Consider the following 22,049-nt stretch of genomic DNA (forward strand, 5'->3'; position numbering starts at 1 on the left):
ATTCATTTAACACATTTTGAACATGAACACAACATGTCAGTGTACTATTAAGTTCTGCTGCAAGCCTGAGTAACATCATTTGCGATGAGAAAACATCACAGCTTGGTCAGATAACATGAGGTTAACATATGGTTATCTGTTCTGTAGCCACTCAGACAGGGGTGGGTAGATGAAGCAGAAAAGTAATTGGTCAGTGATGTCAATATAAAAAAAGACCTGATACCAACAAAGAGGCATTAGAAACAGATCATATCTGCAAGGATGAAGACTTTATGTGCTGCCCTTGTTTTGCTGAGTCTCGTCTCAGTGTGCCAGCCTGCATCGCTGGCCTGTGAGAAGTTGGTGAAGCCATTAGACCGAGATCCAGATGTAAGTCTCCACATTTGTTTTGATCAAATTTGTCAGAAAATATTTAAAACTCAAAAAAAAAAAAGAAAAAAAATCTGAAATGCCAATGTAATAAATTCATAATAAATTAACAAATAAAATAAAATAATATTTTATTTCAGATGACTGGGAGGTGGTACTTTATAGCTATGTCCTCAGAGGTCTGTTTGGTTTCAGCGTTTGTTAATGCTTTACTTTGGCCAAGCGTCTCAATGGATGTAATTTCTAAGGACACGCCAAACCACTACAGTGAAGTTACATATGGTAAAATGTAAGTAATGCTTTTACTTGTAATTAAGTGTAATTGAGAACATTAACCATTAACAATGAAATGAACATTTCCTCAGCTGTTCTTTCAGGTGCTAAATCTCCAATGATTAACGTTGCAGGCATGGAGTTTGCTTCAATGCAAACACATCATTTGTCTATGCAAACAGCAGCCTCGTTGAGGTCAATAGTGATAGTAAGAGTTCTTTTTTTTTTTTTTAAACTGTGATTACAGGCTCTAGCTCAATAAGCATTTAATATATTACTTCCATCTAAACCACTTCCATGTTTTCAACAGATACCCCAGCTGAGGACCCAGATGCAATGCTGCAAACTAGTTGTCCTGACTGCGTCGTTGTCAAAGAGGAAATGAACACTCTTTTACTCTTGAGTAAGCAGAACAGGGAGTCAGAATAAGGAAATATGTAATTACATTAAAAATGAATTGTGACCTCTGACCTCACTGCAGGACAATTACACACAGGGTCTTTGAGAGGGTAAAGTTTTTTTTTTTTTTGTCATTTCCTTTTGGAGTTAACCAAAAAGTAAAATGAATATCAGAAATAAAGATCTCTATGTGTGTGCATGGTTAACAATATAATACAGTGAAAATTGGATCTTTTAATGATTTCAAATTAACTTTGAAGCATGTTGCAAGAAATGCAAGAATTCAGCATATTATCACAAGCCTTTAATCACAGGTGCTTCACTGCATCACCAGGTAAACGCCCAGCTGTTACTGCTACTGAGCTGAAGGAGTTTGAGATGCAGGCAGAGTGTCTGGGCTGGTCCAAACCAGAGATCCTCAACACCGATCACGGTAAGCCTTTTACTGCGATCAGAAAATCAGATAGCACAGATAAAAACAACAATGCTGTGATCCCATATTAAAATGTGCTTTTGTGCTTTGTGCTAACTCCAGCACCATGATTTTACCATGGTATACCGTGGCATTATCAAATTTCTCACAGGCCTTTTATAAAGTGCTCCATACGTAAGAAAAAGCTGTTAAGTTTTTAATATTTATTGTCAGCATCATGTCCTTTTCTAAATTCCATGTACAGACTATAGAAGCTGTGCGTCACTTGAAGATATAGATGAGGATGAAATCATCCAAGTGCTTCAGAGTTTCTTTCAGAAGATGCTTGAAAGGGTGACAAACACTTATCATATCATATCCAAATGTGTGAATGTGTGGCAAATGGTTTCCTTTTAATTCTCCCCTTTCTTTTAAGAAGTAAATGACCAATGTGATTCTGAGCTTCTTTTTTATGATCTACAATATAAGACTTTAAACGTTTATATGAATTAACTCAATTGTGAATAAAGCCACAGGTACCAATTCTCTTCTTTCTGAAGTGTATGTATGAATTACATAAATAAAAAATTATAAAAAAAAAAAAAAAATGTGTGCAGCCATGTGTGTCTACAATTTCTTTTCAATTTATCCTACAAGTTTGTGAGGCTACAGCCATGGTAGTGGTTCTATGAGGCTGTGTATGCAGATGAGAGTGTTATGTAGTATTATATGACACTAGTGCAAAGCAGGTATTATGCTTACCATAATCATTTGAGGTGCAATGGTAAAAATCAATCACAGATTCATATGTACCCCATTTTGGGTCAGAGCTTGGTACATTTCCCCCTTTTTTTTTTTTTTTTTGAACTAAAATGTCATATAAAGTATTTACCAAAAATTCTCATTTTAAGTTTCACTTTGCTGGAAACTGCTGCATCAAACTCTCAGAAGACTGTTAGCAAATGTTGTTTTAAGTGTTTTAAGATTAACATGAAGACTTAAATGTAAGGGTGATATGGACTTAAATGGAAGAATAAGCAACACTAAATGGGATAAATCACATAAATGGTCTACACGCAGTAACTTAAAGCCCTTTTGGAGGACATACATAAATATACATCTCTGTATCACATGCACAATATAATAACCTGCATAGTTGCATTGGGGATTTAGCTGGACAAACAAGCATTTTTTTTTTTGTCATAATACCATTACACAGTTCAGCTCTGAGACAGAGTACCAGAGTTGCACTTGTCTGACAGATGATCTCATTTTCTCTTGAAAGATTTGAAACTATGCTGTTAATAGAACACAAATTTTTAGAACATACACTTGTTTTACTTTTTAATTAGATTCAGATGTGAATAATGATCTTGCGTCTTCAATACACAGATAAATATTATACAGAGAATATAACTGAACTAAGCTTGAAGAAAAGAAAACCTAAATGAAGCATACGGTATAGATATTTTAAAAGAGAATAAAACAAAACATTCAGCTTTCACACAAAGAACTTATAAATTTGCTACACACTGTCCAAATAACAGTCATCAACAAAGGTTAAACTGAACAAAATAGCTGCATAAAATACACGACCAGTCAATGACAATGTGTTAATCTCTACAGGCTCAATGCACAATTTTATGCATTGAGCCTGTATAGGCATGAGTCAAAAGTGTAATCAGAACAAAAAAGCAAGAACACCAAGAAATCTGCCTTCAGTCATTATTTGCCATTATGTGGCTGCTGGATTTGTTGTCTGTCGTCTGGCTTGTCTGAGAGTCTTGATTTTCTGCAGCACATGAAACACACTGTCTCCGAATCTTCAGAAATGCCCTCTTGATTTTTTGTATTTTGAATGCATACACAACTGGATTGACAGCTGAGTTAGCATGAGAGAGTAGGATCCCAGCATACAAAACTATTACAGGTATATCAGTCTTTTCATCAAAATAAACAATACAGTTCATTATGTGCAGAGGCAGCCAGGACAGGGCAAACAGGGCCAAGACCAGAGCTAGAGATCCTGCCAGCTTTTGCTCTTTCCTTAGGTATTTCTGAGACTGCTTTTGGGCACCGCTGCCTGGTTTCTCTCGAAGGTTTCCTCTGATAGTGCCGAAAACATAGCTGTACAAAGCAGTCATTACCAACAGAGGTGTCAGGTTCAGAAGAAAAAAACTGAAATAAACCAGGTATGACATGGGAATTACAGCTATGAACCGGCAGATAATTGTAGAGTTTACTGAATTAGACAAGGTTTCATGGTTGTACCACCCAAGCATGGGAGTAAAGCTGAGAGGGATTGCAATAAGCCAACATGCTGCTACGACAAAACAGGAGTGTCCCTGTGTCACGATCCTTTTGTACCTATTAAAAAAGAAAACAATAAAAAAAAAAACAGTAATTGGAGTCATCAGCTTGTTTTTTCAAGTGCCACAAAAATGAATTCAAAACAGCATAACATGAATTTTAAAAACCTGTTAGTGAAGTGCAAGCAATAAAAATGGTCGATAAACCATCTAAAGCATAAATCCCATTAATTACTACTTCTACTGTTCAGTTATGGGTAATTTTGGTTATTTTACCCTCGTCTTATAAATTCATACTGTGTATAAAAACTCTTACCTGAGAGGGATATACACCCGGAGGAAACGGTCAAGAGCAATGGCCAACAGAGACAGAACTGACACAAGCGTGAACAAGATGACCACACAGCTGATGAAGAGACAGGTGTTGAATGAAGTCTTCACTCGTCCGTCCACCACCACAGCCAACGGTATGGCGACACAGCCAACCAGAAAATCAGCCAAAGCCAGAGATCCAATAAGACAGAAAGTCGGCTGTTGAATGATTTTAGTGGTCCAAAGTGCCAAAATGACCAACATGTTACCCAGACAGCAACTAAGTGCAATGAGCACTTCCACCAAGGTGTAAATAACCTCTCCCAAATTCATTGTGCTGATGTTTGTAAGTTAGGCGAGGTACATTTGAGAGTGAGTGTGAGTCTGAATGTGCTATGTATGTGCCTATCATTCAAGGAAGTCCTTAAGCTCTTTGCATTTTTTTTGTAATAACACATACAAATAAGTATGCATGTACTGTATCTACAAGTCTGACAAAAATAAAAAAAAAAAACAAAAAAAACCCGGAAACCACTGGTGGTTGCAGTGCGTTTCCATGAAACAACAAGCTATCAAGGTAACACAGAAACCACAAAAAACACATCCTGAATAAACATATACCTCAGCTATTTCCCCCCAAACAAGCACATGTGCACCAAATGAGGTAGAAGTTTGCACCCAGTTATGTGTTTTTGCAGATCATATATTATACTGCCAATTCTAGTAAGCAGAGTGTTATTGTGAAATCTATTTCCTCTGACTTAGGTTACTATTTGTTGCTAAAGACTCTGTCAGTACAGGTGTAGATGAATTCTTATAGCAGATGAAATGGGATGCTATTTCATCTGCTATAAGAATTCATCTACACCAGTACTGACTGAGTATGATATATGATTCCTATATAGTTGGATTGTTTGGAACTTAAACATGCAATCACTGCATTTACAAGAATATTTTTATTTGTTTTTCAAAATTACAGTATACTTTGCACAATATTGTGTTTGTATTGTGTGGACTGCATATGCAGATATCCTACATATAAGGGCTTTTTAAAGCAGGAAATCCTGGTTAGCAGCCCCAATGTATGCAGCTTAATGAGTTGAAATTTGCAGATCTCATCTTCAAATGGAACTCTGATGTAGGTGTGAGGGCCTGTGAGGGCAAAAAAAAAAAAAAAATCGCAATGATACATAAAGTCATGTGAAAAAGAAAATATGCATAGTATTCTATGCAGTCCTGTGAAATAAACTAAACACAATAAAACAGAAGAAGATGGAACAAGTATGGCTTGTTTGGAAGGGTTGACAGGAGCAAGCTTAGGTTTGCAATGTTGCATCTGAACAAATGACCACAAAAGAATTCTAGAACAATGTCCTCTGTACAGATGAGAGCAAAGTAGAGCTGTTTGGCCATGATGCAGTTCTACATTTAGTGAAAAACATTCACAGTAAATAAGCACATAACAAATGTCAAGTTCAGTGGTGGCAGATTCATGATTCAAGAGAGCTGTGCCTAAATGAATGCCCACAAACCTCAACAAACTACTGCTAAAAGTGGTTCTACATACCACTGAATCATGGGGTGAACTGAGGTTTTCACAAGACTTCACAGAGTGCTGCATAGAGCAAGTTTTACTAAATCTGGAGTATGACGCACAGTCACAGTGTTTCTGAAAGGAGTTAAAGCTCTTCCTATTTTTTAATCTCTGTTATAGAGTGAGAATATACAGAGGTAAAAAAAAAAAAACTACAGTAGAGCACATACAGCTGCTGTACATTATGAAATAGGAGGATGGTTAATAAATGTATTAACATGCTTAATGCACTTTTACACACACACACACACCAAAAAAAAAAGTATTCATTCATTCATCATTTTTTTAAACCTGTCTGGCAGTTTTTGCCATCAGAATGATGATCCGAATGCACTGTTATACCAAACATATTTGCTTTTATAAGAACAGCTCTACTGGTTTTCTATAGCCTATTTTTGTTAATGATTGTAGTTTTATTTTTATTTTATTTATTCATGCCAGGTCTGACAGGCAGGAAGGAAGGAGTATAAGAAGAGAGGAAAGAAAAAAAAGAGAGAAAAATAAGATAGATAGAATATAAGAAATAAAAATGTGTCCGCATACACCTCAGAAAGTATATAGCTGCACCCCTGCATATACATATACACACACAATCTTGCTGTGGTTTGTAGTAATGTGTGTGTGGGCCATACCTGTCAAGTTTTGTATTTAAAAATAGAGAAATTTTCCACAGCTGAAAATGCAAGTTGCTATGTGATGTCATCGCCTAATTTGCATAATTGGTCATTTGCATGTAGTTGCAATCGAGGCTGTAGGAGAGAGGAAAAACATACTTGGAGAGACAAATAGTGTAGAAAAACCCACCATAAATATGTTTATAACTACAAATAAACTTTATGAAATGACTTAATAACTTTAATGCTTTGCCTAGACCCACATTACATAGATCAATTTTGTCTCATATTGTTTAATGTTAGAATATCAAATTTAAAGAAAACACTGTGGGGTGCGACTGCTAGCTACGTTCAACCCTCCTCCTTTATCTGGGCCACTGTTGTCAACTTGTGTAAGAAAACTCGCTGTCGCCTGTCTCAAAGGTTGATAAAGGCCAAAGCGAGGGCCGGGGATGAGGGCAGAGGGAGTGGGTAGGCAGGCTCGGTGTGTAAGTGAGGTTTGGGGGTTGAAGGTTCGAGAGTGGAGTCGAAGTGAGGTCTGGGCGATGCCAAAGTGTACGAAGGGACACAGTAAGAAGGCTTTATGTACTCAAAACATGGAGACAGCGGAAGATTTCACTGTCGCTAGTCGCTTTTTGGAAAAAAAAAAAAAAGTAGCCACGGGGGTCTGAAAAGCCGCTAAGTTGGCACAGAGCCGGCCCGAGGCATATGCGGCTGCATAGGGCCCCCTGATCACCAGACATGACAGTGAGACTCCATCTGGGCCTGGGGCCTTCCTGGTTTTTTGTGGGGGAATATGTGGTGATAGCTGAAGGTGTGATATGGGCTGTTGATGTGCAGGGTTGAAGGGTGTGTGTGAATGTGTCCTTCTCAAACCTACAATAGAAAACATTAAGGTCGTCAGCCAGTTCTTTGTTAGCCTCGGTAGAGTTGGGTGATCTCCTGTAGTTGGTTATCTCTTGCAGGCTTCTCCATACTGATGTAGAGTCGTTGGCTGAAAACATGGATTTGTCCCCACTTCTGTAGGCATCCTCCTTTGCTTAATGAAGTTTCCTTAATCTGGCTGTAAACCATGGTTTATCATTGTTGTATTTGAGGAAGGTTTTGGTGGGCACACAAACGTCCTCACAAAAGCTAATGTACGATGTCACAGTGTCAGCGAGTTCATCCAGACAATTGGTTGCGGTCTCAAAAATACTCCAATCAGTACAGTCAAAACAGTCCGGTAGTTCCTGCTTTGCCTCGCTGGTCCATTTCTTCACGGTTTTAACCATAGGCTTAGCTGATTTTAGTTTCTGTCTGTTGGAACAAGATGAACCAAGCAGTGATCGGAATGTCCCAGAGCTGCACGGGGCACAGAGCGGTAGGCATCTTTAATTACAGCGTAGTTTTCATTGATGTAAAAACATATTCCACCACCTTTAATTTTGCCTGAGAGTCCTGTTACGTGATCCGCTCTGTGTAAACAAAAGCTCAGCAGAAGTAATCCACTGTCAGGGACGGATTCGCTGAGCCAAGTTTCAGTAAAGTAAAGTGCAGCGGAATGTCCAAAGTCTCTTTTAATTTTGTTAAAGACAAGCAGCTCATCCATTTTGTTGTTTAGAGAGCAGAGGTTCGCCAAGTGTATTGATGGAAGCGCAGTTCGAGATCCTCGTTGTTTCACTAGCGCGCTAGCGCACCGGCGCGCTTTCCCCGTCTGCGTCTCCTCCAACAAAAATGTCCATAAAGCTATCCGAGTCTGGTACAGAGTCAACAGTATGCAGCATTGTCACCTACTGTTACTTTTATAACCCCCCACTCCAACCCGTTTTCTCCAGTACACCAAGATCCCCTTGTCCAACCTGCACTGGACCGCAGGCACCCAGTTGTGACCCACCAGACAAGACTCTACAATTAAAGGACTCTGCCACCAAATGTATTCAGCCCAAGTTATGGATACGGCCACCCTCCAGTTTGTGCCATCAACCTTCATCCGAGAGCGAAGATGACTATGATCATAGAGAGAAAGTTCCCCCCTTAAGGCCCAGTCCTGTAAAGTCGTGCCCATCCGCATCTTTAATCCTGTTAACTCTGCCATAACAATTAAGAGGGGGGCCATTACCTGGATCCTTCAGCCGGCCCAAGTTCTGCCTCAAACAACCATGGCCCAGCCTGAACTGACTGCAGGCAGCATCCCCGTTGTTCCCCAGCATCTACAGGAACTCTATGTCCAGAGTTCTGCTGAGCTTAATGCAGGGGAGCAGCTCCAGCTAGCACAGCTGCTGTCAACTTATGGCAGCGTGTTCTCCACGGACCCCAGCAACCTTGGTGCAGCATGACATTATAACACGACCTGGTGTCCCAGTCAAGCAGCCACCACGCAGGATGGCAGGGGATAAACAACAGACTGCTGACCAACAGATTCAACAGAGCTTGGAGGTAGGCCTAGCCCGCAGCAGCCACAGTAGCTGGGCATCACGCATAGTGATGGTACGTAAAAAGGATGGAACATATTGCCTCTGCATAGACTATAGGGCCCTGAATGACTGCACTATCAAAGATGCGTACCCACTGCCCCGCATCCAAGACACGTTGGACACCGTCTCCACTGCCAGGTGGTTCAGCACACTAGACTTTGCATCTGGCTACTGGCAAGTTGAACTAACCCCAAGAGCTCGTAAAGCAGGAGCCTTCTGTACCTGAAATGAACTTTTCGTATGGAATGTTATGTCCTTTGGACTGTGTAATGTTCCAGCAACGTTCCAGCGACTCATGGACCGTGTTCTGGCTGGCGTGCAATGGGAAACATGCCTGGTCTATCTGGACCATATCATTGTGCTGAGCAGAGACGTACCAGAGATGCTGGAGCGGCTGGACCAAGTTTTCGCCAGGCTCCGCCAAGCTAACCTGAAACTGAAGCCTGCAAAATGCTGCCTTTTCCACCACCAGGTTGCCTACCTGGGTCACATTGTATCAGAGGATGGTGTGGCCACTGACCCCAGTAAAATTCATAAAGTGCTGGAGTGGCCAACACCCACATCAGTTCAGGAGCTCTGCCACTTCATTGGCCTCGCATCCTACTATCAGCGGTTTGTGAAAGATTTTGCCACCATAGCTGAACCCCTCCATGCCTTGGCCAAGAACTATGCATGGTTTCAATGGACTAAACAATGCCAGGCGGCGTTTGAAAAACTCAAGTATCTGCTGACCACTGCACCGGTCTTGGGCTACCCACTCGACCAGGGCAACCTGATACTGGACACTGATGCAAGTAACGTGGGCATCGGCGCTGTGCTCTCCCAAATCCAGTAGGGGAGATAACACGTCCTAACATATGGTAGCCACAAGCTGTCTAAGACTGAACAGAACTACTGTACCACAAGGTGAGAGCTGCTAGCCATGGTGGTGTTCACGTCACACTTCCGGCAGTACCTCCTGGGGCGGCCTTTTGTTGTTCGTACGGACCACAGCAGTCTTCGGTGGTTGACCAAGATGAAGGAGCCTGAGGGGCACCTTGCCAGGTGGCTTGAGAGACTCAGTGAATATAACTTGGAGATTATCCACCGCCCAGGTCGGCTGCACGGCAACGCAGACAGCCTCTCCAGGAGACCCTGCCCTCAGTATTGTCCATGCAAGCTGCCTAATCCCTCCCCTCATCCAGTGAGCTTCAGTCATCAAGCAGTGCAGTGCGAGTTGGACTCTGCTGTCAACCTAGTGCCACGGTGCCCAGTGGAGGCAGAGAGGCACCCCAGTTTCCCAGACAATAAAGGCATTCTATTCTATTCTATTCTATTCTATTCTATTCTATTCTATTCTATTCTATACAATCTCATCAGTGTGTACATAAACATGTATTGGGTTCAATCAATAAGATCTTGAAATTTTAACCCTGAACTTATTTGTAGACACACTGACCCTTGTATAACAGCAAAACATAGAAAAAGCATAACAGCCTTCTCACGCCGTTCCAGTTTTGACTCACATGAAACCTGAAGCTTACTGGAAATGATGGCGTTTGAGGTCATTCACTTTATTTGCATCCACTTCAAAGGGGGTGGGTGAATGTGGCAGAATCTAACTGGTCAGTAAATCCATTATAAACCTGAAAGAGACCAAAAGGGCAGCAGAAATAATTTCATGCAGAGCCAAGATGAAATGTTTGTGTGTTGTTGTTTTTCTGTTGAGTTTCATCTCAGTGTGTCAGCCTGCAACAGTGGCCTGTGAGAAGTTTCTAAAGACAGCGGTCAGTGATCAAGATGTGAGTATCTTTTCACCTTTATAGAGTTTTAAAACTTCATTAGTATAGAACTAAACTGAACCTAAAGGATCTATTTGTGCAACATTTTTATTTCAGGAATAGTGTTAAATGTTTCTGATTATTGCCAAACATTTGCAAAGCTAAAAAGTACTAAAGCAGCAAATAAACAAACAAAAACATTTGTAATTTCAGTTAACTGGGAGATGGTACGTTATTGCCGTGTCCTCAAATAACTGTTGGGCTACAGCAGTGGGTGTCCTACCTCTAAGTATCCACGTGGACATTACAGCAATGGAACAACCAAACCTCTACAAAGCCAAATTTTTCTACCAAATGTAAATAATCTTTTTACTCATAATTGCTGATTACATGTTTACCTGGGTGTTTATTTAAATCATTTGTGCTTCTTATATCACCATGTCATTTATAGTTGTTCTTTTCATTGACTGAATCCTTCTTTTTTTTTTTTCTTTTTTTTACTAAATCAGGTATGGACAGTGTCAAAATCATACTACTGCATTTCTCTATGAGAACAGCACCATATTTGCTGTTGACAGCAAAGGTAAGAGTTTTTGTGGATGCACTGAAGTCACTGGAGTTTAATTTTGGATCTCTTTGTGTCTGCTTCGTTCAGTCACTGTCAAACTTTTACAATGTAAGTTAATGACCCTCTCCAAGTTCATTCTCTCTCACTGTAATGGCCATTCTCAAAATGGATAATAATCAAGAGACAAAAACAAAAAAAAAGAGCAACATAGTCCAAAAAACAAATCAGCCCAACCAAGGAAGGAAACAAAAAGTGGCAGCACAAGGCTGGAAAAACAGTTCAAATCATAACCCAGAATGCGAGGCCATACAAGGGTCCAAACCAGTCCAAGGGTTTGAAAGAAAAATCATAACGGTGGTAACACAGTTCAGGGGTCTCCCGGTCAAGAGACCAGGCCCAGAGGCCAGGGACCTCCAAGGAAATAAAACAGTTCAGGAGGCTGGCCACCCTCCCATCATTGGCAATGAAAACACTCAGGGGGACAGCCGTGGGACCAGCGACGGTGACAAAGATACTTGGGGGGTCAGCCGCAGGAGCTTCTGGTGGTAACGAAGCAGAACAGGAGTTCTGCCCCGATCCCAGCCGCAATGACGAAGAAACATGAAAGGCCATGTGCAGGGCCAGAGACTCAGGATATTCAGCAGGCATCTCCTCCAGCAACTGGGGGTACTCCTCAGGATACTCGAAAGACTCAAGATACTCTACAGGGCACGCAGCCATCTCCTCCGATGACTGGGGCTGCTGTGCGGGTGATTCAGGTGGCAAACAAGTTGTAGATGGTGAAGCTGACGGCTCCAGAGGTGGCAAAAGTACTGACATTCTGTACTTAAGTAGAAGTGCTAGTACTTGTGTTAAAAAAATACTTTGGTAACAGTTGAAGCACTGGTTCAACTTCTTTGCTTAAGTAAAAGTAAAAAAGTACAGGCTCTGAAATGTACTCAAAGTAAGAAAGTAAAAGTAACTCTTTGGAGGATGTTTCTAACTATTTTAGTGTACAGCTAACTGAACCTCATTATATATTATTGTAATAATATAAAATAATACGTGGGAATACAAATGTTATTCCAGTCTATATTGTAATTCTAATGAATGTACTCAGCTTAAATCTGTTACATAGGACACAAACTGTGAAAGGAAATTTAAACACAGCTCTATTCTCTGTGTCCTCCATAGTAGAGGGTCACTGTGCCTCCACACCTAAACACAAACATGAGGATACTCATGGGTTAAAGTGGGATTTAGAAGGTGGAGGAACCCTAAGATCGGTTGTAGTGGCTCTGCATGGGGAGAAGAATCACAGTAAATTATCTCTGAGTGAAATTCTCGCTCACTTTTCTCTCCCTGGAAATGCAGCAGCTGTTCTTTAAGCTAGCTGACACACTGTGACAAACTGCAGGCACTTCTTTTGTTTGCTGATATTTGTTGAGCATTTAGAAACGTTGCATTTAAAATTATCTGCCACATGTTAATCCCCTTATGCTCACTCCTCTTCAGTAGCGCTAGCTAAGATGTTTATGCCCCGCAAGCACAACTTGTGGTCCACTGTAACCCCTAATTATAGCGCTATAAATGATACATAAATCATATGGGTTTGTGTCATGGTGGGCTGTGTGGCAGGAGAGGGCAGACTCCAAAAATGCAGGACTCATAAGCAAACTTAACTAAAGGCCTGCTAATTGAGAAAGGACAAGTGAACAGTGCTATGATGGAGCCAGAACTAAACACAAAAAAAAACCAACAGGCAAGGTGACACACAGCAGAGGGATCACAGAGGACGGGGAAATAGACACGGGACAGAGACGCAGACTAGACACACCACTGGGAATAAAACTCAATATGAAAACACAGGAGGTCAGGGACATGACAAAAGGACAAAAAACAGACACAAAACCACAGATGCAGGGGAGACAGGGACAAAGGGAACTAGGAAATCAAAATGTATCAATAAAGAACAAGACAGGAACTGAGAAGAAATACAAACTGGGAACATAACTCAGTGAAAATAAAGCAAAAACACAAAACGCTGACAAAACGGCCCAGGACCATGAGAGGTTTGCATATTTCATCCCTTGGTATGTGATAAGCCCTGGAGATGGAGGATATGCCAGTCCGATTGTCTGATTTTTGTTCTTCCATTTAGGCTCAGATCATTTGATGCTTGAGGGTGCGCAGTGACTGGAAATGCAAACTTCTCTGAGACGTGTTAAACCTAAAGTAACGAGTCTGTTTTGAAAATGGCAAAAGTAGAAAGTACAGATATGTGTGTAAAAATGAAGGGCGTAAAAGTAAAAAGTAGTCAGAAAAATAAATACTGAAGTACAGATATCGACCTGTCCAGGGTGTACCCCCCCCCCCCCCCCCCCCCCCGTGGAAAGGATAAGCGGAAGAGAATGGATGGATGGAAGTACAGATACCCGAAAAATCTACTTAAGTACACTAAGTACTGTACCCACCTTTGGGTGGCTCTTGATGCGGAGAGCTCTGAAAATGAAGACACTGAAGCTGAAATGGCTGTGGCTGAAGGGGAAGATCCTGATGAGTGGCTGAGGGTGAAGACCCCAAAGCTGAAGACTCTGAAGCTGAGGAGACTGAAGCTGAAGACACAGAAACCAAAATAGTTGAGGCTGAAGACTCTGACACTGAAGGCTCTGAAGCTGACGCTGCAGGCTCAGATACTAAAGCTGAAGTGGCTGTAGCTGAAGCTGAAGTGGCTGAAGATGACTGTGAAGGTGAAGGCTAGAACTGGGTGCCCCTCACCCAAGGAGCAGGGACGGGTGCAGAGGTGGGCCCTCGGCCACCCCCAATCCTGAAACTAGAACAGGTGCTGAAGAGAGCGGTCCTCGGCTGCCCCCACCAATGGAACTGAAACGGGTGCCGGGTGCTTCACAGGAGCATTGCTCTCAGTCTTAACAATGTCCAGAATTTCAAAAATCTCAGTTTCATCATGAATCGGTTCATTTTCAGACTTAAAAACCACAGATTCCAGATTAATAACCTGTCCAACAGTCTTAGCAGAGGAAGCAAACAAATCAGGGAGAATTATTTCCGTAACAAATTAATTCACGCAAGGAATTCCAAAGTTGGGGATTTAAGATGCTGATACTTTCATACTGTAATTCTGATATTATAAATTTATCATCCAATATTAACCCCAACTCTTATTTTTCCAACAGATGTCAAAGATTTTGAACTAGGTGTGCTTCTTTAAAGGAGGTGCCATGATTGTTTCACTTTCAGGACTGATGGCTCTTCTGACAATCTTGGGCTTCTCAGTAAGGAAACACACAGATGTGATAGGAAAATATGTCAGATACTTCCAATAATGGCAAAATTCAGTAAAACAGACAGCTTGATATGTTGGTGATGCACTCAGGAAGAATACTTAAGAGGTTTTAGAGGAAGTAACGTCCTTGTCCATTCATAATTCATATTTTTCCTGTGGAGGAAAGGATAAAACTCTTTCTAGAGTACACTGCATAATGAAGTGAAGTAAAGATATAAAGCTTTCAGTACTGCATGAAGCCATAACACCAACATGGCAAGATAATATTGGGTGTCAGTCACTAAAGTCTACATTGAAATGTTCTTACCTTTTTACCATGCGTGCTTTATGCACTGCCAAAAATCTGGGGGAAAAAAAATACCCATGAAGTCAGAATTTATGTATATGCAAAGTCTGCAAATAGGTTCCACTCACGGGAATGATGGCGTATATCTAAAACCTGCAGGACAGGGGCTCTCGAGGCCTGGAGTTGAAGAGCCCTGGCGTAGACTGATGTTACAGAGGCACAATGATAACCATAATAATTATTTAGGGTACAAACATACAAGCAGCATTTACTAAATAGAAGCAAAATTGAATGCAAATTTAGTTTGGCAGGCTTACATGAACCAAATTGAACATCTGATGGCACAAGAAGAAAAATTAAGGGATAATCATCACCATAATTTGTCCTGAAGAAAACTGTTTAAAATTTCATTCTAAATCCAAGGTGTGCAGGTAATTCTAAATTTTGACCAGAGAAACCAGACTGATGGTTACCTACCCAGAGTTCTGTCACCAGTGCAAATAATGACTTAAAATACTGCTAGCACGCATTTATTACAGTACTTTCTTACCTGCCTTTATCTAGCATTTGTTTAATAGCATGTGCTTAAATTTAAATATAGTGTTAGTTAGTCCATCCCAAGGTTTTCATCTTAAATGTGTCATGTTTTAAACAGGTAGGAGACCATCCATCACTGCTGAGGAGATGGAAACATTTGAGAAACAAGCAGATTGTTTCTCAAATTTGTATTACCCCCGTGCTGCCTACCAGTGGATGCGGCAAACATGGGCTAATTGGTGGTGAATACAGACAGATACAATATAATAAATGCTTGCTTACTTCAATCACATGCACTTGAAATGGTGCAGTATTGAGATTTAAAGTTCTGAGGGGAGCTGATTATTGATTTATTTTTTAAACTTGCATATGATGACAGTATGTTACAGTGAATTTTTACAAAATACAATACAATTTTACTGCATTTAAACAAGTCTGTAGAATCACTAATAAATGTTACAGTTGACTGATGACCAATATTTTACTGTTAATTCATATCATCATAATGTATGGTTGTGTCTGTTCTTTACCTCTCACCAACTGTTTATCCAACATGCTTCAGACATCGTGGGTGAATTGTTGGGGTCCAGAACAAGTGCAGTGTTTATTTCTAAAGAGCTGTAGTCTACGTTTTGCTGTCATATTTCTGTTGCTATTCACTGTGGCATCTTCTGTGATCTACTAATGACTTCTTTCCTCAAGCAATCTGCTTTTGGGCTGAATTTTCTAGTGATCCCAACCGGACAGATACAAAGTTATATGGTTCCACAGAAGCAGGCCTAAAGTTAATGTCTCTGACTCCCATTCTACTTTTAAATACTCTTGGAACCACAAGTAATCCTGCAGTCTGAGAGCATAGTGCTCTATTTGGATGATTATGGTACTATGAGGTATTTAAGATAAGATGGGACCTGATTATCCAAGACCTTGTATATGAGGAGGAGGATTTTAAATCCAATGAAAAGAAGCCAATATGGGAGTAATATGCTCTCTCTCTTTCTAGTCCCTGTCAATAAATGCAGCATTTTGGATCAAATGAAATATTTTCAGGGAGCTTTTAGGACAACTTTATAGCAATAAATTACAATATTCCAGCCTAGACATAATAAATGCATGAACTAGTTTTTCAGCATCACTCTGAATCAGGATGGATAGACACCATTTTTCTAAGATTTGTGGGTATAATAACCTGAATTTTATCTGAATTTAGAAGCAGGAAATGAGATTTAATCCAGGTCTTTAGACATTCCTGCAGTTTAACTAATTGGTGTATGTCACTTGGCTTCATGAATAGATAAAGCTGAATATCATCTGCAAAACAATGAAAATGTATGCTATGCCTTCTAATAATGCTGCCTAAGGGAAGCATGTATAGTGTAAGTAGAACTGGTCCAAGCACAGAACCCTGACTCCCCATTTACATGAACAAATTGTAATCCATTAGATAGATATGATTCAAACCACTGCAGCACAGCACCTACAGCATGCTCTAATCTCTGTAATAAAATATTATGGTCAACAGTATCGAACACTGCAGTGAGGTCTAGTAGGACAAGCACGGAGATGAGTCCACAGAAACAGCATTAGTGCAGGTTACAAATAATGTTCTTATGGACATTGAAGTCCATAAGAACATTGTTTGTAACCTGCACTAATGCTGTTTCTGTACTGAGACCAATTCTGAAACCATTTCTCTGCAGATGATCAGTTAGCTTTAGCGTTTTGCAATTACACTTTCAAGATTTTTTGTGATTAAAAGAAGGTTGGCGATTGGCCTATAATTAGCTGAGACAGCTGTGATAGCTTTTTAAGTAGTGGTTTAATTACTGCCACCTTAAAAGCCTGTGATTCAGTGTACTTAAACTATATTCCGTAGTGTAACTGCACAGCCCCTGCGCAAGTTGTGGAGCTTCAATTCAATTCAGTTTTATTTATGTAGTGCAAAATCACAACAAACAGTCACCTCAAGGCACTATATATTGTAAGGTAGAGACCCTACAATAATTAATAGCTTGGCTATTATAGTGCATGTATACCTTGCCCCCACAAAGCTACCATGAATTGAATAAGAAGTTAAGAAATGTATTGGTTGTTATTTTTATTATCTTAGTAATAACTTTTTAGGCTATGATCAGACAATAAAACTACTTATTAATTTAAGAAAAAGATTATAATTGGTTTTAAAATTCGCTACTTATTTTAAAATGGTACTCTCTTGGTTTGTAGGGTGGCATATTCCCCTTGAAGAATCTACACAGCATGCATTAAATTAACTTCCTTATGAAATGAATAGTCTTCCAAGACAAGCTGACTATCATGAAGAAACATGATCGGTTACAGTAAGGATAAGGCAGCCCAAAAACTGCCCTGTTTGATAATCCATTTTACACAAAAGGGGCCCATTTTCCAAAATAAATAAATAAAAATCAAGTTAAATAGAACTTATAGCTAGTGAAGAATAAAAACCTGGAAAAATTATAAAGTGAGCAGAATGGTCATTTGCGTTTAGAATGCAGAAAAAGAATCGCAAAGTAACAAAGTAACTAAGATTGCACACACATACAGCCAAATCAAGCGAGCTAAAAGCAGTTTGCTCTCTCTCTCTCTCTCTCTATATATATATATATATATATATATATATATATATACGTTTCCTGTTTTTCCTATTTTCGTTTTTATTAACGCAGAATGATGATTACTGAGGAGAAATCGCAGTAACTTTACAACACGTTACCACAGCTGGTTCAGAGACTGATCTGTGGTTGCCCAGCAACGCCAAATTAGAGCCACGAAGAGCTTTCTTCGTTTTTACATTTAGTAATAATTATAATAGAAATGACGCTAAGTAAGTCATCGTTTTTTAATTTCAGCCATCATGTCTTGATAATTACGAAGTGCATTTCGGTTTGCTTAAAGAAATATTCGGCTCTAGGACCCAGGTGCGCAGCAGCAGCAGACACCGGTTGATGAGATGGTCCACTCGGTTTCCTCATCTAATTAAGCAACAAAGAGCGGCTGCTCGTCCAGGACGGAGTAGTAGGAGGTAAACTTCGTAGACTGTGACTGTGGACTACTATAACCACAGAGGTTATAGTATTTTTACCGTCTTTGTCTGTCCGCGTCACCCCGCACCGTGACAAGAAGACCCGTCTGTTGTCTCACCGGCGACAACCATGAGCCAGAGGTTCACCGTCTCCAAGAGCGACGGCGACCGGCGCCCCTCCGACATGCAAGGGGAGGTGAACCAGCTGTTTGAGGGAGACGAACCTCCGACCAGCGGTAGCAGCGCGGAGGGGCAGGATGCAGCTGCCGGTGGTACCGAAACGGTGGTGGTGCTGAAAGGTAGGGAGGTCCTCCAGCCGGCTTCATTCACTGTATTTGTTAGCTGTACGCTTTAAGCTAGCAGTCCTGATGCTTGACTGCTGTGCGGTGGCACCACATTGTCTGAATGTGACTTGAATTTTTAATAACCCTCAGGGCACAGTCTGGTCAGTAACAGAGGCACGTACAACACATCCTGCAGTTATTCTTTTTATACAAGAATTGTGATGTTACAGGTGCATGCAAAATATTGGAAGACGCATGCATCGTGTTGACACACTAAACTAGACATTTTTGACTTTTTTTTATCATATGGCTAAATTTGTATGTCTCAGACATGTTCCTTACACTCCCACAGTCCCTGCAATCTTGTACCTCCTCAGTACTGAGATAGTGTATGGACCCTGATTATTATAGAATATATATATATATATGTATGTATATGTATAATATATAATATATATATATATGTATATATGTATATATATGTATGTATATATGTATATATACATATAATATATATATATATTATGATATATGTATATATGTATGTATATATGTAATATGTAATATGTATATATGTATTAGATATGTATATATGATAATACATATATATATGTATGTATATATGGATATAATATATATATGTAGATATGGTATAATATAGTAGTATAGATAGATATATAAGAGTATGTATACATATTATAAATGGTAGAATATATAGATAGAGGGATATATATATGAGTATAATATATGTATGATAGATAGATAAGGAGAGATAGAGAGAGAAGAGAGAGAAGAGATAGAGAGAGATAGATAGAGATAAGAGGATAGAGAGAAGAGAGAGAGAGAATGAGAGAGATAGAGAGAGAGATAGAGATGATGATAATAGAGTAGAGAGAGAATAGGAGAGGTAGAAGATATAAGAGAGAGATATATATAGAGAAAGAGATAGAGAGATAGAGATATATATATAAATAGATATGATAGATATATATATAAGGATATATAGGATATATATATATATATAGGTATAGTATCTATATATATGATATATATATATAGAGATAGTATATATAGTATATATATAATATATATATAGATATTATGTATATAGAAATGATATATATATTAAGGTATATATATATATGTATATATGTATATATATATATGTAATATATATGTATGTATATATATATATATATATATGTATATATATATATATATATAATATATAGATATATATATATATTATATATATATATATATATATATATATGTATGTAATATATATATATATATTGCAGTTATATAAAATATACTGTTTCTGTCTTATGGCTTCGCTATTTACATTTTTTTTAATTTATCCTTCATTTAACCAGGTAAACAGTCTCATTGAGATTAAAAATCTATTTTCCAAGAGAAAAGTTACAACAGATAAAACATATCACAATTTAACAAGATATTATCAATCAACAATCTAACACATATGAAAATTAAAGCAGTTAAAAGCAGTCACATTTATTACAAGACCTATTTTCACATTCCCTAAAAATGGACTTAAACTCTCCCATTGTAACCAGTTCTGACAATTTCAGCTCCTTTTGTAGATTGTTCCATGAAACAGGAGCAGCATATTTAAAAGCCTTTTTTCCCTAATTCCATTCTGACTTTGTGGACATGCATTTGTATTATTTTTGAGAGCCAAGTCTGTGTTGGTTAAGACTCTTATACACACACACAGACAAGAAGGAACCAGCCCAAGACATTTATAGACTAAAACTTACCAGTGCGAAAGTCTGCAGATATACAGAGATGGCCATTCAGCAGCAACATGCAAGAATAGTGATGAACACGATTTCCACAGCCCATAATAAAACTTAAAGCAATAATGAACAGTATCCAAATTCTTTAGGTACTGACTAGGCGCATTCATAAAAAGCAAGTCACCATAATCCAATAAAGGTAAAAAAAAGTTGTGGAAATGAAGTATTTCTTCACTTTAAGACAGAAACAAAATTTATTCCTATATAAGAAGCTTAGTTTAAGTTTCAGTTTGGATACTACCTTTCTGATGTGAGGTTTAAATTATAAATTATCATCTATAATGATACCTAAATACTAAGATTTGACCAATTCAGTTTCAGCCCCTTGAACTGTTTTAATCTTGGGAAGCTTGGACAATAATTCTTTGCCTTAAATGCAAAACTAATAATTCTTGTTTTTTCCTCCTCTGAGTTGTTCCAAAGGTTAGGGATCATTTAGTTGGAAAAGCTGTGGACAACCCCTTTTTTCATTATAAGGAGAAGAACACTTTCTGTTTTACTGATTTCAGTTCTATAGTAGAGTTTTTTTGTTTTTGTTTTTTTTTCATTTCCATCAGTGCCCCCCACCCTCGAGCATTCGTGCTCCCAGCTCTGTCCTTGGAACCAGTGCCATTGTAGTTCAATCCTGTCACAAGTTTGCCCATGTGAAAGAATAATCAAGGTCCCCTCAGTCCTTGGGTGAATCAAACACAGCAGTGTGGAACAAATGGAAATTCCCATTTGTCCAGGACCAGAAGCCTTTACCATTACCAGTGATTAGAATTACAAAAAGTACAATCATTCATGCCCAGTCAAGTGCAAATGCAGATTCATCTGCAAATGAATCAATACTTTTCATACTCTGCATTAATGAAATTTCATATTAATTGGCCAGGCTCCCCAGACTCCCTTTAAATGGCTTTATTGGAGCTCTAGATTAGCTTCTACTTAATTTCAAGAGTTGTAGCGTTAGTTTGGCATTCAGTCTGATTCGTTATCAAAAGCTGCAAGCAGCAGGAAAAACTATTTAGACTAAAGTGTTAAATATTAAATATTTTTGTCATAGTACAATATAATTTAGGTTATTTTCAAAATTTACATAACTGTTCTCCATTCTGGCACTTAACTACACAATTATCTAAGTACCTGACCTTTGTATTTCATATGTTAGCTGTGATCCTTGACATTTTTGTCTTTACATCACTCCTGGTGGGCTAGGGTTCAGCGGCACTGGAATATTTATACACCACTCAAAAAAATTAAGAAACTCTTGGAAAACACATCATATCTCAATGAGAAAAAAATCATGCTGGATATCTATACATATCAGTATAGATATGTGTATGTTAGGAGTGAAAGGATGCCACATCATCAATGGAAATGAAAATTATTTACCTAGAGAGGGCTGTATTCAAAGACAATCTGAAAATCAAAGTGCAAAATATTTTCCTAAATTTCATTGCAGCAACATAAAATTGTACTCAGTAGTTTGTGTGCCCCCTACATGCTTATATGCATGCCTGACAACACTGGGGCATGCTCTTAATGAGACAATGGATGGTGTCCTGGGAGGGAACTCTTGGACAGTCTGAGGTGCAACCTGGTGGTATTGAGTGTTCTGTTGGATTTAGGCAGGGGTGAAAGTAGTTTTAAATTCTTGCCGGTACTATGACAAAAACCGTGTGTGTATATATATATATATATATATATATATATATATATATATATATATATATATATATATTAGGGGT

At 39.0% G+C, this 22,049-nt stretch overlaps 3 protein-coding genes across 4 annotated transcripts in view; 2 read left to right on the forward strand and 1 right to left on the reverse strand.

The window, feature by feature from the left end:
- Nucleotides 1-210: 210 nt before the first annotated feature.
- Nucleotides 211-2,013, forward strand: LOC115780895 (uncharacterized). The gene is made up of 6 exons (XM_030730316.1): nt 211-369; nt 510-658; nt 777-850; nt 953-1,045; nt 1,376-1,474; nt 1,719-2,013. Exons 1-6 carry the CDS (start codon nt 262-264, stop codon nt 1,868-1,870), a joined length of 675 nt encoding a protein of 224 aa, XP_030586176.1. The 5' UTR covers nt 211-261; the 3' UTR covers nt 1,871-2,013.
- Nucleotides 2,014-2,988: 975 nt separating this feature from the next.
- On the reverse strand, nt 2,989-4,499 carry LOC115780831 (adenosine receptor A3-like). Its single transcript, XM_030730248.1, has 2 exons — nt 4,079-4,499; nt 2,989-3,820 (listed from the first exon to the last, which is right to left on the reverse strand). The coding sequence occupies exons 1-2, from the start codon at nt 4,405-4,407 to the stop codon at nt 3,172-3,174; spliced, it is 978 nt and encodes a 325-aa protein (XP_030586108.1). The 5' UTR covers nt 4,408-4,499; the 3' UTR covers nt 2,989-3,171.
- Nucleotides 4,500-18,327: 13,828 nt separating this feature from the next.
- Nucleotides 18,328-22,049, forward strand: part of slc12a5a (solute carrier family 12 member 5a) — a 203,261-nt gene continuing 199,539 nt past the window's right edge. Inside the window, exon 1 of one of the 2 annotated variants that reach the window (XM_030728712.1) lies at nt 18,328-18,514. In XM_030728712.1, coding sequence (XP_030584572.1) covers nt 18,346-18,514 — 169 coding nt within the window. In that variant the 5' untranslated portion in view covers nt 18,328-18,345. The remainder of the gene's footprint in view (nt 18,515-22,049) is intronic. The other variant, XM_030728713.1, reaches the window with a different exon arrangement.

The sequence above is a fragment of the Archocentrus centrarchus genome, chromosome 5 (genome assembly GCF_007364275.1).
Source record: "Archocentrus centrarchus isolate MPI-CPG fArcCen1 chromosome 5, fArcCen1, whole genome shotgun sequence".
NCBI lineage: Eukaryota > Metazoa > Chordata > Actinopteri > Cichliformes > Cichlidae > Archocentrus > Archocentrus centrarchus.

Bases quoted from the DNA above. Each gene is read 5' to 3' on its own strand.
- LOC115780895 (XM_030730316.1), top strand. From the start codon at position 262: ATGAAGACTTTATGTGCTGCCCTTGTTTTGCTGAGTCTCGTCTCAGTG. The intron at 370-509 runs GTAAGTCTCCAC...ATTTTATTTCAG, and splicing joins CATTAGACCGAGATCCAGAT to ATGACTGGGAGGTGGTACTT. The intron at 851-952 runs GTAAGAGTTCTT...TGTTTTCAACAG, and splicing joins CGTTGAGGTCAATAGTGATA to ATACCCCAGCTGAGGACCCA.
- LOC115780831 (XM_030730248.1), bottom strand. From the start codon at position 4,407: ATGAATTTGGGAGAGGTTATTTACACCTTGGTGGAAGTGCTCATTGCA. The intron at 3,821-4,078 runs GTAAGAGTTTTT...CTTTTTTAATAG, and splicing joins CGGGTGTATATCCCTCTCAG to GTACAAAAGGATCGTGACAC.